This window comes from Dendrobates tinctorius, unplaced genomic scaffold (genome assembly GCF_039654945.1).
Source record: "Dendrobates tinctorius isolate UK_male_01 unplaced genomic scaffold, ASM3965494v1 ptg000296l, whole genome shotgun sequence".
Lineage (NCBI taxonomy): Eukaryota > Metazoa > Chordata > Amphibia > Anura > Dendrobatidae > Dendrobates > Dendrobates tinctorius.
Genome location: NW_027361963.1, coordinates 1322007 through 1340596, shown reverse-complemented (window position 1 = coordinate 1340596; position 18590 = coordinate 1322007). Strand labels below are relative to the sequence as shown.

At 45.1% G+C, this 18590-nt stretch overlaps 1 protein-coding gene across 1 annotated transcript in view; it reads left to right on the top strand.

Moving 5' to 3' along the window:
• Positions 1-18590, top strand: part of LOC141073064 (uncharacterized) — a 35816-nt gene that overhangs the window by 8460 nt on the left and 8766 nt on the right. Inside the window, exons 5-11 of the mRNA XM_073560380.1 lie at positions 8540-8864; positions 9439-9483; positions 12439-12568; positions 13142-13425; positions 13580-13778; positions 13863-13970; positions 14057-14193. Coding sequence (XP_073416481.1) covers positions 8540-8864; positions 9439-9483; positions 12439-12568; positions 13142-13425; positions 13580-13778; positions 13863-13970; positions 14057-14193 — 1228 coding nt within the window. The remainder of the gene's footprint in view (positions 1-8539; positions 8865-9438; positions 9484-12438; positions 12569-13141; positions 13426-13579; positions 13779-13862; positions 13971-14056; positions 14194-18590) is intronic.

The following is an 18590-nucleotide window of genomic DNA, read 5'->3' as shown; positions in this document are numbered from 1 at the left end:
TGCTGGGCTATATACCATGCTGAGCTGTATATCATGCTATATACCATGCTATATACCATGCTGGGCTGTATATCATGCTATATACCATGCTGGGCTATATACCATGTGGTGCTGGGCTATATGATATGCGGCTGTGTTATATACCACGGGGGGTAAATTTTTCATTATTTTCTATGGGGGAGGCTGTTATATAATATGGGGGGCTACATTATATTCTATGGGGGGCTGTATTATATTATATTCTATGGGAGTTATTGCATCATACTCTATGAAGGGGCTACATTATACTATTTGAGGAGGCTACATTGTATTCTATGGGGGGCTGCATTATATTCTATGGGGGGCTAGATTATATTGTATGGGGGCTTCATTATACTATGAGGGGGCTACATTATATTCTGCAGGGGCTGCATTATACTATATGAGGAGGGCTACATTGTATTTTATGGAGGGGCTACATTATACTATATGAGGGGTTGCATTATACTCTGAGGGGGTTGCCATATATTCTATGGAGGGGCTGCATTATACTATTTTGGGGGGCTGCATGATATTCTATGGGGGGTTACATTATATTGTATGGCGGGGCTGCATTATGCTCTATGGGGTGGCTGCATTATACTATATGTGGGCTGCGTTATACTGTTTCGAGTACTATGGGGAATACATTATATGAATAACTATGGAGTGCATTATACTATGGGAAGTGAATTGTACTACATGGATGACTATGGCGGTGCATTATACTATATTGAGAACTATGAGGATTGTATTATACTATATGGAGGACTGAGCAGTGTATTTTAATATATGGAGGGCTAGGAGGACTATATTTATACTATATGGAGGACTGAGCAGTGTATTTTAATATATGGAGGGCTATGAGGAGTGTATTATACTATATGGAGGACTATGGGGAGTGTATTATACTGTATGGAGGACTATGAGGTGTAAACTGTAGATGTGCTGCTGATAAAATGATACTGTATGGTGATCTGTTAGTGATCCATTAGTGATGGTTCTGTCCCCATCATTCTCTCTCAGATGGGGCAAAGAGGCCGGGAAACAAGCGTTGAATGACTTCAATGCCATGAATAGGTAGTCCCCGGAGACATCTTTGATTGTATGTAAGGGGTTATATACAGTGCCTTGCGAATGTATTCGGCCCCCTGTAACTTTTCAACCTTTTCCCACATATCATGCTTCAAACATAAAGATACCAAATGTAAATTTTTTGGCGAAGAATCAACAAGTGGAACACAATTGTGAAGTTGAACTAATTTTATTGTTATTTTAAATTTTTGTGGAAATTAAAATACTGAAAAGTGGGGCGTGCAATATTATTCAGCCCCTTTAACTTAATACTTTGTTGCGTCACCTTTTGCTGCGATTACAGCTGCAGTCGCTTGGGGTATGTCTCTGTCAGTTTTGTACATCGAGAGACTGAAATTCTCGCCCATTCTTCCTTGTCAAACAGCTCAAGCTCAGTGAGGTTGGATGGAGATCGTTTGTGAACAGCAGTTTTCAGCTCTTTCCACAGATTCTCGATTGGATTCCAGTCTGGACTGTGTCTTGGCCATTCTAACACCTAGATACGTTTATTTGAGAACCATTCCATTGTAGATTTTGCTTTATGTTTGGGATCTTTGTCTTGTTGGAAGACAAATCTCCGTCCCAGTCTCGGGTCTTTTGCAGACTCCAACAGGTTTTTTTCAAGAATGGTCCTGTATTTGGCTCAATCCATCTTCCCATCAATTCTAACCATCTTCCCTGTCCCTGCTGAAGAAAAGCAGCCCCAAACCATGATGCTGCCACCACCATGTTTGACAGTGGGGATGGTGTGTTCAGGGTGATGAAGCATGATATGTGGGAAAAGGTTGAAAAGTTCCAGGGGGCCGAATACTTTCGCAAGGCACTGTATGCCCTATAGAATATCAGCAAAGCCATGTCAGTGTAGCTATTATAAGGGATCATTTTCTTTTGGGTCAGTTTGGCTTTTAGAAAGTCTTCCATTTTAGACCCTGGCATATCCTCTCTTCACTTGCCTGGACCCTTCAATTTCCCTTCCCAAAACCCTCGCATCCTTATTATTGAGTAGATTTTGGTTGTGGATGAAATTTGGGATAAAGTTCCATTTAATAAAGGTGTCTAGATGCCTCCCTAATTTGGGTTCTGAACTCTTCGTGCTAACCACCCGCGCCAGGCTACGCGCCTGTAGAAAGATAAAGGGTTTGCCCATAAGTGCTGGAAACCTTTGTGACGCCGTGTCGAAAGTGAGCAGCGAGAAGTCGTCATTCATTAAATGTTCTTCTTTAGTACAACCCTGTGTCTCTAGTACTTTGTATATCAAAGAAGGTTTCCCTCCCAGAAATCGAGGATGACCCACGAATGGCTGAAATGGGGAAGAGTAGATATCAAGCCCACATAGTTTTCGAACCCTTTTTCCAAGAAAGAATTGTGGACCAGAGTGTTGGGTGTTCCTTAACCCCTTCCTGTCCTTTGCCATACTAGTAGTGCTCTGCGGGAACTGCATTTCTGCCCGCAGTAGTACTAGTACTGTGTGAGGCCGCGGTGACCGGGTGCGGGTGTCATCTGTATGTGACAGCTGACACCCTGCAGCAACGCCCACGATCGGTGCTAGCACCGATTGAGGGCATTTAATCCCTCTGATGCCGCTGTCAGTACTGACAGCGACATAGAGAAGCATCACGCAGGGAGGGGGCTCCCTGCGTGTTCCCACCGGAACAGCCCGATGCGATCGCGTTGTTCCGGAGGTCTCCATGGAGACCCCCCCAGCTCCAAGATGGCCGCAGGGTCCTTCCAGGTCCTTCAGTGAGGTGGCTTGCGAGCGCCTGCTGAAAGTAGGCGCCGGCAAGCCTCCTTCACTGCCTGTCAGTTTGCTGTGCTGTGCAAAGTGTCAGATCAGCGATCTGACTTTATATATTGATGTCCCATCCTGGGACAATGTAATAAAGTTAAAAATTAAAAAATAAATATTAAATAAATATTTTACCAATAAATACATAGACCGTATATACTCGTGTATAAGCCGACCCCCCCTAATTTTGCCACAAAAAACTGGGAACACTTATTGACTCGCGTATAAGCCTAGGGTGGAAAATGCAGCAGCTACTGGTAAATTTCAAAAATAAAAATAGATACCAATAAAAGTAAAATTAATTGAGACATCAGTAGTTTAAATGTTTTTAAATATCCATATTGAATCAGGAGCCCCATATAATGCTCCATACAGTTCATGATGGCCCCATAAGATGCTTCATACAAAATACACCCCATATAATGCTGTACAAAGGTTAATAATGGCCCCATAAGATGCTCCATAGAATAGTATGCCCCCATAAGATGCTACATAGATTATGCCCCCATAAGATGCTCCATACAAAATACACCCCATATAATACTCCATAAAGGTTAATAATGCCCCCATAAGATGCTTCATAGAATAATATGCCCCATATAATGCTCCATAAAGGTTATGGCCCCATAAGATGCTCCATAGATTATGCCCCCATAAAATGCTCCATAGATTATGCCCCCATCAGATGCCCCATAGATTATGCCCCCATAAGATGCTACATAGATGGTGCCCCATAGATTATTCCCCCATAAGATGCTCCATACAAAATACACCCCATATAATGCTCCATAAAGGTTAATAATGCCCCCATAAGATGCTCCATAGAATAATATGCCCCATATAATGCTCCATAAAGGTTATGGCCCCATAAGATGCTCCATATATTATGCCCCCATAAAATGCTCCATAGATTATGCCCCCATAAAATGCTCCATAGATGATTCCCCATAAAATGCTCCATAGATTATGCCCCATATGATACTCCATAGATTATGCCCTCATATGCTGCCCCATAGAATATGCCCCCATATGGTGCTCCATAGAATATGCCTCCATATGCTGCTCCATAGAATATGCCCCCATATGCTGCCCCAATATGCTGCTCCATAGAATATCCCCCCATATGCTGCTCCATAGATTATGCCCCCATATGCTGCTCCATAGAATATGCCCCCATATGCTGCCCCATAGTCTATGCCCCCATATGCTGCCCCATAGTCTATGCCCCCATATGCTGCCCCATAGTCTATGCCCCCATATGCTGCCCCATAGACTAGGCCCCCATATGCTGCTCCATAGACTATGCCCCCATATGCTGCTCTATAGACTATGCCCCCATATGCTGCTCCATAGACTATACCCCCATATGCTGCCCCATAGAGTAGACCCCATATGCTGCTTCATAGAATATGCCCCAATATGCTACCCCCATAAGATGCTTCATATGTTATGCCCCCATATGCTGCTGCTGCTGCTGCAAAAAAAAAGCCATACTCCCCTCTCCTGCTCAGGACCCAGCACCTGAGATATTCAGCTGTCCTGGGTCCATCGTTGCTCACTGCTGTCTGCCGCTTCCTGCGTCAGTGAGTGTTCAGCCAGCAGAGGGCGCGGCGCGCACTAACCACGTCACCGCGCCCTTTGCTGCCTAAATGTCACACAGGACGCAGCAGACAGAAATGAGCAGAGATGGACATTGGATATACTTACCCCCTCCTGGTGCGGTCTCTGCAGCCCCGCTTCTCCCACGGTCTGCCTTCAGCGGTCACGTGGTACCGCTCATTACACTCATGAATATGCGTTTATTCATGAGTGTAATGAGCAGTACCACGTGACCGCTGAAGGCAGGAAGGGAGACCGTGGGAGAAGCGGGGGGGCTGCAGAGATCGCACCAGGAGGGGTAAGTATGATCTCTGACACCCCCGCTACCCCTCCCCCGCCGACCCCCAGGTATATGACTTGTGTATAAGCCGAGAGGGGACTTTCAGCCCAAAAAAATGGGCTGAAAATCTCTGCTTATACACGAGTATATACAGTAACTAAAAAAACAATATAAGTACACATATTTGGTATTGCCGCACCCACAACGACCCTCCCTATAAAACTGTCTCACTAGTTAATCCCTTCACTGAACACCGTAAAAAAATAAATTAAAAACTAGACAAAAAACAATGCTTTATCATACCGCCGAACAAAAAGTGCAATAAAACGTGATAAAAAAGATGGATATAAATAAACATGGTACCGCTGAAAACGTCATCTTGTCCCACAAAAAACGAGCCGCCACACAGCGTCATCAGCAAAAAAATAAAAAAGTTATAGCTCACAGAATAAAGCGATGCAAAAATAATTTTTTCTATAAAATAGTTTTTGTGTAAAAGCGCAAAAACATAAAAAAAATTATACAAATGAGGTATCGCTGTAATCGTACTGACCCGAAGAATAAAACCGCTTTATCAATCTTACCACACACGGAACGGTGTAAACGCCCCCCCCCAAAAAAAAGAAATTCATGAATTGCTGGTTTTTGTTCATTCTGCCTCCCAAAAATCGGAATAAAAAGTGATCAAAAAAGTCACGTGCCCGAAAATGGTACCAATAAAACAGTCAACTCTTCCCGCAAAGAACAAGACCCCACATGACTCGGTGGGTCAAAATATGGAAAAATTATAGCTCTCAAAATGTGGTGACGCAAAAAATATTTTTTGCAATAAAAAGCGTCTTTTAGCGTGTGACAGCTGCCAAACATAAAAACCAGCTATAAATAGTAAATCAAACCTCCCGTTATCACCCCCTTAGTTAGGGAAAAATAATAAAATTAAAAAAAAGTATTTCCATTTTCCTATTAGGGTTAGGGCTGAGGTTAGGGTTAGAGTTAGAATTGGGGGTTTCCACTGTTTAGGTACATCAGGGGCTCTCCAAACGCGAAATGCTAATCTCAATTCTATCCAATTTTGCGTTGAAAAAGTCAAACGGCGCTCCTTCCCTTCCAAGCTCTGCCATGCGCCCAAACAGTGGTTTACCCCCACATATCAGGTATCGGCGTACTCAGGACAAAATGTACAACTTTGGGGTCCAATTTCTCCTGTTACCCTTGGGAAAAATAAAACAAATTGGATCTGAAGTAAAAAATGTGTTGTTTTTTTTTTGTTTTTGTTTTTTTTAAACATACAAGTTTATTGACCCTTCAGGTGCTTCACAGGAATTTTTTGACTGTTTAAAAAAAAAAAAAATGAACATTTAACTTTTTTCACAAAATACTTCAGGTCCAATATTTTTTTTTATTTTACCAAGGGTAACAGGAGAAATTGGTCTACAAAAGTTATTGTGCAATTTGTCCTGACTACGCTGATATCTGATATGTGGGAGGGAACCACTGTTTCGGTGCATGGCAGAGCTCAGAAGGGAAGGAGCGCAGTTTGACTTTTTCTGCGCAAAATTGGCTGGAATTCAGATCGGACGCCATGTCACGTTTGGAGAGCCCCTGATGTGCCTAAACAGTGGAAACCCCCCACAAGTGACCCCATTTTGGAAACTAGACCCCCAAGGAACTTATCTAGATATGTGGTGAGAACTTTGAACCCCCAAGGGCTTCACATAAGTTTATAACGTACAGCCATACAATTAAAAAAAAATGTTTCCAAAAAAAATTGTTTTCACCCCCAGTTGTTTTCCCAAGGGAAACAGGACTCGAAAAGTTATTGTGCAATTTTTCCTGAGTACGCTGGTACCCCATATGTGGGGATAAACCGCTGTTTGGGTGCATGGGAGAGCTCAGAAGGGAAAGAGCGCCGTTTGACGCAAAATTGGCTGGAATTGAGATCGGGCGCCATGTCGCGTTTGAAGAGCCCCTGATGTGCCTGAACAGTGGAAACCCCACCAAGGGATTTATCTAGATGTGTGGTGAGCACTTTGAACCCCCAAGTGCTTCACAGAAATTTATAACGTAGAGCGATAAAAATAAAAAAATCATATTTTTTTTCCACAAAAATCATATTTTTGCCCCCAATTTTTTATTTTCCCAAGGGTAACAGGAGAAATTGGACCCCAAAAGTTGTTGTGTAATTTGTCCTGAGAAGGCTGATACCCCATATGTGGGGTAAACCACTGTTTGGGCGCAGCCGCGCATGGCAGAGCTTGGAAGGGAAGGAGCGCCGTTTGACTTTTTCAAAGCAGAATTGACTGGAATTGAGATCAGACGCCATGTCGCGTTTGGAGAGCACCTGATGTGCCCAAACAGTGGAAGCCCCCCAATTCTAACTCCAACCCTAACCCCAACACCCCTAACCCTAGCCCTAACGGGAAAATGGAAATAAATACATTTTCTTTTAATTTTATTATTTTTCCCTTACTAAGGGGGTGATAACGGGGGGTTTGATTAACTATTTATGGCGGTTTTTATGTTTGGCGGCTGTCACACGCTAAAAGATGCTTTTTATTGTAAAAATAGTTTTTGCATCACCACATTTTGAGAGCTATAATTTTTCCATATTTTGACCCACCGACTCATGTGAGGTCTTATTTTTTGCGGGATGAGTTGACGTTTTTATTGGTACCATTTTTGGGCACGTGACATTTTTGATCGCTGTTTATTCCGATTTTTGGGAGGCAGAATGAACAAAAACTAGCATTTCATGAATTTCTTTTGGGGAGGCGTTTACACCGTTCCGCGTGCGGTGAAATTGATAAAGCGATTTTATTCTTCGGGTCAGTACGATTACAGCGATACCTCATTTGTCGTCTTTTATGTTTTGGCGCTTTTATACAATAAAAACAAATTTATATAAAAATATTTATTTTTGCTTCGCTTTATTCTGCGAGCTATAACTTTTTTATTTTTTCGCTGATGACGCTGTGTGGCGGCTCGTTTTTTGCGGGACAAGAAGACATTTTCAGCGGTACCATGGATATTTATATCCGTCTTTTTGATCACGTGTTATTGCACTTTTTGTTCGGCGGTATGATGATAAAGCATTGTTTTTTGCCTTTTTTTTAGGGGTTCACTAAAGCAATTAATTAGTGGGACCGTTTTATAGGGCGGGTCGTTACGGACGCGGCGATACTGAATGTGTATTTTTATTGGTTTTGATTTTATTAGGGAATTTTTTTTAAAAATTATTTTTACACTTGTGGTTTTTTTTTTAACTTTGATATTGTCCCAGGTGGGGACATCACTGTATAGTGTCAGATTGCTGATCTGACACTTTGCAGTGCACTGTGTCAGGTCAGCGATCTGACAGGCACTGCTGGAGGCTTTCTCAGCACCTGCTCACAGCAGGCACTGAGAAAGCCGCCTCCCTGCAGGACCTCGAAGGCCCCCGCGGCCATACTGGATCCGGGGGCTTGCAGGGAGGAGGCTCTTGGAGCAGCGCGGACACATCGCGTTGCTCCGAGGGTCTCAGGGAAGCACGCAGGGAGCCCCCCCTGTGCGATTCTTCTCTTTGCCCCCGCAGTGTGCCAGGGGTTAATGTGCCTGCCACAATCAGCTGCGCTCCCCCCATGAGCGCCGCTGATCGCATATGACATACTATACCGTCCATGGGCACTAAGGCCCAGGGCACATGGACGGGATAGTACGTCATATGGCAGAAAGGGGTTAAGTACAGAATTGACCACATTTTTTGCTTCAATTTTTTGTTCCTAACTTCCTCCTCTAAAACCTAGGTGCGTCTTGTGGTCCGGTGCGACTTCTAGACCGAATGATGTCTAAAAGGCAGTTCAAACAACTTTTTTGCAAGATGTGCAAGACTTTACAGCGCAACTTATCTAGGCATCTGTGCAAGACCTGCATGAAAACGGCTTCTGAAGAGGAGCGCAACAACGTTTTGAAGGAAGCAAAGAGGAAACAGAACAATATCATTAAATATTTATCTGCAGTTCCATATAACTCCCTCGATTTCAAGAAGAGCAAGTTTGAAGATCCCAAGGAATTTTTTGCAGATTTTTTGGAGGGCCGTGGATGCACGGTCTTCAATAGGCCCTCAATAAGGTAAATATACAGCTCCTTCTACCCTTATGGAAAGCTGGGTGGCAGATACATGTGTGCCAGAAGAAGGTGGAGATCTGGGCAGCAGCTGTAGATGCATGATCCACGGGGAGTCGCCTATTTGTTTTCCAATGCGGCAAATCTGTGCATTCAATGAATAAACTGCATTTTTAGTGTTCTTCAGCACAGATTAGGGCACTAAAAAGCAGTGTGGAAATACCTTCAATTTAAAAAAAAAATAGGGTTTAGTGTATTGAGTTTGTTAGGGTACGATCACATTGCATTTTATGACTCAATCTGCGCCAGGGAACATGCAAAAGTTGCTTCCAATTTCTTTGCATAAAGACACGGATTTGTGCACCCAGCTACGGGTGACGCGACCACTTTTGTAAAATCAGCTTGTCAACAGACAAGCCAATGATGTCTTAGTGCCCCATGACAGGTAACCTGTCCTATAGCACGAAGTTAATGTAAAGCTGGGTGGCATCTTCAGAGGTGAGATGCCGGGTGGAAAGCTAAGTGGCGGATATGAAAGTCTTCACAAAGTACCAATGCAGATTTACCTTCCTCTCCTTAGGACCCCAGATTGTGACGCAGCCGGCGTCAGCGGTGAAACCTCTCAGTAAGTTCCATTTACCATTAGGCTTCTGTACTGTGTAACAGGTAGATTATTATAAGTAGGCATGTGCAGATATATCTTTGTGTACATAAGTTATTTAAAGGGAATCTGTCACCCATATTTAGTGATATCATGTAAAGATATCACTAAATTGTGCGTCCCATAAGGATTCTAGTCGGGCTTTTGACTTCCCCCGAACCCGCACCTTTGAGGCATAAATACCTTTTTATCTTGAGTATAAGGAGAAAAAACGAGCTAATAATTAGTAAAAAGTATAATTTTATTAAATACATCATCAAGCTGACATCAATTAAACGTATAAAAATACACATGATGAGACTAAGACAGGAAGGACCAGGTGCATCACAAGAGGGACACCAATGCCCATATATGCTTGAATACCATGACAATAAAGGATTAATGACAAGTATATGTCCAAGCAGAGGGTATGAACGCAAAGGAGAGTCTCAAAAGGGTAAATGGTCTAAGTATGCATAGCATGTAAACATGAGGGAGGTAACGATATGTATGTGCAAATAAAATCTACAATAGATAATCTGCTGAAGAACTCATGAATAACAATGCCAGACTAAGACCTAATAAAGGAGACTCACCGCAAGGTATAAAGGGCAGCAAAGGAGACCCCAGGACCGGGTGGAAGAGCCCCAACGCACGTTTCGCGTGCACTAAGCACCGCTTTATCAAGGGGAATGTCTATATCGTGTGTAGAAGGACCTTATGAACACATGTGACCTAATCAACTGGTGGGCACAGAGCCAATAGCAGCGCTGAAGTCGGCACGTGCGCACTGCAACGCCATGGGACCCGGCAGAAGCAGGAAGACATCAAGTCCCTGGGAGCGCGTGCAGAGGGAGGGAGATTCCCAATGAGCGCGCAAGGGACATGGAAGACGCCCCCTGCATCCCCAGAGACTCGGCGCACAGGGCGCACGCGCACACAGCGCCGCTGTGTCACAGGAGCAACGATGCAAAAAACCATGGCAGCAATAACACAAGCGATTAACCCAATAGGGTGTCACAATGGTGCAGTGTATAATAAATACCAGTCGTTGCCACCAGCAGAACAATAAAAACGATCCATAACAATAATATCTACAATAATTTAACCCTATGCAGATATAGTAATAGAATAGTATGGGATCAAGAAAAGCATTGCACATGAACATAAAGCACCGTAAAAGTGCAAAGTGCATAAGACAATACATATAAGTACGAATATTGTAATATAAGCTTTACAAAAATACATACAATAAAGCAAGTAAACAAAATACAAAACAAGCAATTGACAAAAATGTATTGTTACAACAATAGAAATCCAACGTAGCAAGAAGACGAAATCCGCAAGGGCAGATGGTAGGAAATGGACACAGATGATGGTGGATCCAAATAGGTCATAAGGGTCCAACTAGAAAGTTTGAAAATTAAAAATAAAGACAAGTTAAAAAATATGGGCATTGGTGTCCCTCTTGTGACGCACCTGATCCTTCCTGTCTTAGTCTCATCATATGTATTTTTATACGTTTAATTGATGTCAGCTTGATGATGTATTTAATAAAATTATACTTTTTACTAATTATTACCTATTAGCTCGTTTTTTCTCCTTATACTCATGTTCTGTTTGAGCGGATATTTCGTTTCCCTGTTTAGGGAGCCTTGGCATTTTGCCAATTGGCATTGTTTTTGCCACCGAGGTCTTTTGTATTTAATACCTTTTTATCTTGTTGGGGATGCATGCAAATCGCCGCCGTCCGGTCCGATGGGCATGGCTTAGTAGTCTTCTCCCCCCCCCCCCCCCCACCTCCTCGGCTTGCTTCACGTAATCTTCGTCTGTGAATACCACAGACGCCGTTGGTTTCCGCGCTTCCGCAATGTAAAGGCCCCCAGCGCCTGCGCAGTATGCTTTGCCCAACTGTGGGCGATGCCTATAATCGCTACTGCGCAAGCATTTTCCAGCGCGGTCTATGACCCGGAAGTCTTCACATGCAGGACACACTTCCGGGGCATAGACCGTGCTGGAAAATACCAGCGCTTGCGCAGTAGCACTTATAGGCATCGCCCACAGTTGGGCAAAGCATACTGCGCAGGCGCCGGGGGTCTTTACATTGCAGAAGCGCGGAAACCAACGGTGTCTGTGGTATTCACAGACGAAGATTACGTGAAGCAAGCCGAGGAGGTGGGGGGAGAGAAGACCACTAACCCACGCCCATCGGACCAGACCGCGGCGATTTGCATGCATCCCCAACAAGCTAAAAAAGGTATTTATGCCTCAAAGGTGCGGGGTCGGGGGGAGTCAAAAGCCCTCATAGAATCCTTAAGGGACACACAATTTAGTGATATCTTTACATGATATCACTAAATATGGGTGACCGATTCCCTTTAATCGGATAGCAGGGTACACGGACACTGTCTGGATCATCTCAGTATCTGGTGAATATATACATGCCAACTCCTAATGTATGTTGCATGCATTATTAGGCAATCATCACTGCCAGCAGGTATACAGGGTGGTCCCGGGGGCCGGCCATGTGTCCTCTTCCTGGTTGAGTCGTGTGACATATACACGCAATGTGCGTTATACATCATGCAGGCAAATCTCTCCTGGGTCTCCATGCATTGTGTGCCTACACTCTTGACTCAACCAGAACAAACAAAAAAAAAAAGAGCATGCAGCCGGTCTCTGGGACCTCAGAACCCTGGTAAATGGTGTTTTTTTGGGTAGTGATGGGGGTTGTCTGGCCAAACAAGGTGGCTGCCTTTGGTGGGTGGGAAGTCCTCACCTGGTCTCCGGTGACGCCCTGCGTATGGACGGTGTAGTCAGATCTTGATCAGTGGCGTAGCTTGAAGCTCATGGGCCCTGATGGAGGAAAAAAAATGTTTAACACCAATTCTAAGTAAAGAAAACCTACTATGTGCCCTAATGTGCCTATATCTGTTTCAGGTTACACCTGCAAAAAAATTTGTCACATGCCAGGTTGCGGCGACAGAAACACGATGTAACATCTCCGGTGTTGACAAGTTTTAAAGAATCTTTACAGAAGACCTATTCCGAGGTTTCTGTGGAGCGAATGGCAAGTTTGATGTGCCGTCAGGCTGCGTGTAGCTGATTAATACGCCTTAGGCCTGTTTCACACATCAGTTTTTACTGTCAGTTGTAATCCGCCAAAATGGCGGAAAACGGATCCGCCTGCGTACAGACATCAATGGGTGGCACCGGACCGTTTTTTTGACTGATCCGGCGAAGGATGAAATTTAAAGGAACCGCTGTCGGAGAGAGAGATATTTTTTTCTCAGCCGCCAGACCGGGATTTAGGGTTAAATTTACTCCAAAGGCGATTCTGCTGCGCATGCGCAGTGTAAAGTGCGGATCCGGCCAGCCAGAAAAGCGTTGCATTGTCCGTCCAGTCTTGTCAGCTGACGCCAAAATCTTGGCGGATTCGCAAAAAAACGGATCCAACGGATGCCCATCCGTCAAGAGCTGCCGGTAATACAAGTCTATGGGGAAAAAATGGATCCGCCAAGAAAAACGGCGGATCCGGGTTTTTTTTGCCAAACGGCGGATCTTGACTGATGGAGACAAATGGAAGTGTGAAACAGGCCTAAGAATGCTCCAGTCCTAATGTATGTCGTGTGCTTAATTTCAGGTAAACAATGTGGCCAGATTTCTTTCTTATGTCAGCCCTGGGGAAATCACCCCAAATTTTATGAAGGAACTTGATAAGACCATGGCCTATTTTGATGCACTGTCAAAACTCAAAAGAGATGAAAATACCATGAAAAAATATATCGCAAATGTGCGCCAATTGGTTTTGTTTCTGACTGGTGACCTGGATGAGGAAGCCAAAATCCACGCAAAATCTTTTCTAGAGGGATTAAAAAAAATTGAACAGGGACTCAATGAGAAGAAACCTAAAAGCCTGAAAAATGGGTAAGCATTGGATAGTCATTGCTTTGTGCTTTCCGCAAATTATCCAAGTATTCATACAGAATGTGCAAATGTATGTATGGAATTAATAGCGCCATATAAATGGATAAATATTATTATAACTTGTCGTTTTTTTCTCTCTCCATGACACATACAGGTTGGGTCTCCTGCCGCTCACAAATGCAGAATGCTGCAAAATACTAAAAGCGTCTAAAAAAAATGTGACCGCCATCTTTGAGAAGGCGAGGTCGGATCAAATACTTAGTGACACTGACAAGGCTCTGGTTGGATACCACCTCATGGCACTCCTAATTTTAAGACACAGGCGTAGACCATCTGTGCCAAAAACGCTAACAGTAAGCTACTTCCAGTGATCCCGCTGTTCACGCATAGGTCGCTGGGTCGTATATAATGTATTTTGTTTGGTTCATATCCGATAGGTAAAAGAATGGCTGCAAAGGAAGCAGGTACAAGACAATGATGACCGATCCTTCGCAGCCGTTTACACAGGACGGGATGTAATTATAATGGACAGTGAGGAGGAGAAGGTGAGTGAAGTCCTAGGAGAAACATGAAGAGAATAGATTTCAGCGTTTACACAGAACAATCATATCTATAACCCAACGTCTCACAGCTTTTCAGCACGTATTTCGAGAAGATACGACCAACGCTTGAGAAACCGCAATCAACCACTGTGCTGCAGTTTTTTCTTTCCTTAACTGGCCAAGAAGTTAAAAATCCCACACAAGACCTGGAGCGCTTCCATAACAAGTAACTGGAAAGGGGGAGAAACGCAGGGCCTTGTTTTTGAAAATAAAGCGGAGGGGGAGGGACAATACAGTTTTGCAGTCTTAAATTGCTCAGGTAAAGTTGTTCTGTGCTTCGTTGCTCCAGGCAATTTTTATTTTCGATTGTATGGACAAATTTTCAATATAGTGTTAGAGGCCCTTTAACCCCTCTCTGACATCCGATGTACTATCCCATCCATGTGCCCTGGGCCTGTCTGACCATGGACGGTATAGTACGTCATCGAGATCGGCCGTGCACATGGGAGGTGTGCAGGCGATTGCGGCTGGGTGTCAGCTGATTCTCACACCTGACACCCGGCACTAAGTGGCAGGAGCGGTCACAGACTGAACACAATCACAGCATTCCGGGAGCAGGCATAGGACTGACGGACCCTCTGGCTTTGGATCAGAGACCCCGCGGCGTGACACAGGATCCCAATCACTGTCATGGTAACCCGAGCTGAGAAATTCCCTGTCATGATCAGGAAGTCTCTCAGGTCAGTGCAGTAAGCGCAACGCTGATAGCTTCTGTAGCATGGGGATACTGCTTCATCTGCATGCTATAGAAGCGATCAGCCTACAAAAAAAGATTGCCCCATAGTGGGACAAAGTGTAAGAGTCAGAATAAATTAAAAAAAGAAATGTAAATCATTGTAAAAATATTTGTAATGACCCGACTTAGAAAACTATCCTGCTAGTTAACCCCTTTAGTGAACACCATAAAAAAGGCAAAAAACAATGCTTTATTATCATACCGCCGAACAAAAAGTGGAATAACATGCGATCAAAAAGACGGATGTAAATAAACATGGTACCGCTGAAAACGTCATCTTTTCTCTCTCACCCATGACAGCACCACGGAGAGAGGAGATCCGCCCTTCAGGGACAGGAACCTACAGCTAAAAAGGGCGGTGCCTCTCCTCCGCCTTCAATTGGGTTCCTGTCCCTGACGGGGGGACCCACTGTATGGCGTACCTGTGCATAGAAGAGGAGTCCGGATCCGGGGCCGACTTGTCCGGTATACGGCAGCGGGGAGGCCCCTGTCGCGGCAGGTCCGGTGCCCGAAGCCGCCACCGCTGGGGCTGATGCTGGGTGAGCGGGGGTGGAGACGTCTGAGCCGTAGCTTCGGAAAGGAGATCGGGCTTGCGGGGACCCGGTGAAAGTGCGGGCAGCGCCATGGTACAGAGAGTACCAAGATGGCCGCTGCCCCGGAAGTAGAGAGCGGCTTCCGGGTCCCTGAAATCGGCGCATGCGCAGGAGCGCTCTCTCCAGCCAGCGCGGTGCAGGATGGGAGCGGTGACGTCACGGCGGCGGCAAATTTAAAGATGGTGGATTCAGAACTGGCTGGAAGCGATCCTGACGATGGGGGATAGCGACCAGCAACAGGAGCAGCATGCCAGGCAGCAGCAGCACCACCACCAACACCACCACCGACAAAAGGAACGAAACAGAGATGGTCGTTCCAGCAGTCACTCCATGCGGCGCAGTACGTCAGCGGCAAGGAGCAAATCGCCACCAGGAGATCAGCCTATACAGGATCTGACTCCATCTCCCGAACCTGTACCTGCAGCCGCGCACCTTTGGGGGGTAAGTGATCTTTGTGAATGTTCACCCTTGTAGTACAATTCCTCTCACTTATTAGGGAAAGAAGGGGAAAAAGAACAGGGAATGCCCCACTTGCACTAGACCCCTACCTGTATCATGGGAGAAAAAACTATGTGAGTCTTGCACAAAAGAAATTCTTTGTCAGGAGACTCTGGATTTCGCATCTGACCTAAGGGCCGCAATCAAATCAGAGGTTCAGAGTGCCCTTGTATCCCTTAAGCATAGGGACAAAACGAGGAAGAAATACACGATAGGAACCTCCCAGTCAGATTCTTCCACGTCAGGAGAAATCACGTCTAGAACCTCGGAATCCGGTTCCTCAGACGAGGAAACGGGGGCGTCACTGTTTTCCCCTAGAAGAGGTAGACAGACTAGTAAAAGCTGTAAGGTATACCATGGGGGTATTGGACCCTAGGTCGGATAAAACAGTCCAGGACATAATGTTTGGGGGACTAGGCCAGAAAAAACGGAGAGTATTTCCGCTTAACGAAATTGTCAAGGGCCTAATCAAAAAAAGAATGGGACAAGCCAGACAGGAAAAATACTACAGTCCCTTCCCTTAAAAGAAAATATCCCTTTGAGGAGGAGGCATCTACGTCTTGGGATAAAGCCCCGAAGCTCGACGTAGCAGTTGCAAAGGCCTCAAAGAAATTCGCCCTTCCCTTTTGAGGACATGGGCATCCTCAGGGATCCCTTAGATAAAAAGGCAGATACCTTTCTAAAAGGGGCATGGGAGTCAGCAGGCGGTAACCTCAGGCCAGCCATAGCGGCGACATGTACTTCAAGAGCCCTAATGGTATGGGTGGACCAACTTGAAAAGCAGCTGAGGGAAGGGACACCAAGGGATAAGATCTTAGATTCTATCCCAGTAATAAGGGGAGCGGCTGCCTTCTTAGCGGACTCATCGGCCGATTTAGTCCGGCTGTCGTCCAAAACAGCAGCACTGCAGCCCGAAGAACACTATGGCTTAAAAGTTGGCCAGGGGACCTACAGACCAAAATGAAATTATGTTCAATCCCCTGTGAAGGAAAACTCCTTTTTGGGGAGATGTTGGATGACATCCTCCAGAAAGCAGGGGACAAGAAGAAAGGGTTTCCAAATTTGGGGCCGGCAGCATTTAAAGGCCCTTTCGGAATAGGAGGTTTTTTCAGAGGAGATCACCGAGGGAACAAAAGTGGGATGACAAAAGAAGAGCGAGAGGGTTCTTCTTTAGTAACTCATCCCGAGACAAAAAGCCCTCCAAGTGACAGTTCGCCCAGGTTGGGGGGAAGGTTAAACCTTTTCCTTCCAGCCTGGAGGAGAATCTCAATCAACCCATGGATAGTAAACCTAATCCAAGAGGGCCTAAGAATAGACTTTCTCTTCCACCTCAAAAGTATGTAATAACGCCGCTGAGATCCAGTACGCAAGAACAGGAAGCTCTAGAAAGCGAGGTCCTAGGCCTAGTAAAAAAAGGAGTCCTCCAGGAGGTTCCCCTGCAGGATATAGGCAGAGGGTTCTACTCCTCTCTTTTTCTAGTAACCAAACCAGACGGCACCTTTCGAATGATCATAAATCTGAAAAAGTTAAATGAATACGTCAGGAATCAGAGCTTCAAAATGGAGTCGATCAGGTCCACCACCAAAATCCTGTTCCCAAACTGCTACATGACGGGGTTAGATCTCAGCGACGCCTATTAGCACGTCCCTATCCGCAAAGACTCCAGAAAATATCTCAGATTAGCCGTCTCAATAAAGGGCAAGGTGAAAGAATTCCAGTACAGAGCCCTGCCGTTCGGAATATCGATAGCCCCGCGGGTATTTACGAAAATAGTTGCAGAAATGATGGCTCATATAAGGGAACAAGACCTAGTAATAGTCCTGTGTCTAGATGATTTCCTAATAGCAGGCAGATCTGCTCAAAAATGCAGAGAACAGAGGGACAGGGTGATGGACACTCTACAAGGCCTAGGCTGGCTTCTAAATCTAAAAAAATCAAGATTGGAGCCCAGCAGGGTACAAGAATTCTTGGGCCTAACACTGGACTCAAACATTCAGGAGTGTCGCCTCCCTGACCACAAGAAGGTGAAAATCGCTCAAATTAGAGTAAGAGCAATCCAAAATCCCTCTATGACATTAAGGAAAGCTATGTCACTGCTGGGTTCCCTATCCGCCTGCCTGCCAGCAGTCCAATGGGCTCAGTTACACACGAGAGATCTCCAGTGGGACGTATTAGCCAACCAGGCAGCAATAGGGGGACACCTAGAGGGTCGTATTACCCTAAATTCAAGAACTATTCATTCCCTAGCTTGGTGGGGAAACCAGGAAAATCTGTCCAAAGGGATCCCCTGGGTAACAAAGATAACACACATAGTGACAACGGATGCCAGTCCCACGCGATAGGGAGCACACATGAACAACGAGGTGGCTCAGGACGTGTAGGGAGGTTAAGAACTAAAAGCCTCCTCAAACCAAAAAGAGCTTCTAGCGGTAGGCTATGCACTAACACACTTCCTACCCCTGCTCCAGAATCACCATGTATGCATTCTTTCGGACAATCGAGTCACAGTGGCCTATATAAATCATCGGGGGAACCAGGTCCCAAGCCCTAATGGACACATCCGCCAGAGTCCTCAACCTAGTGGAGGCAAACCTGCTATCTCTATCAGCCCTACACATCCGGGGTACAGAGAATCAAAGGGCAGACTTTCTGAGCCGCACCCAATTACGACAAGGGGAATGGGTACTAAAGTGGTCCATTTTTTGGCAGATTGTAAAAACGTGGGGGACCCCGGAC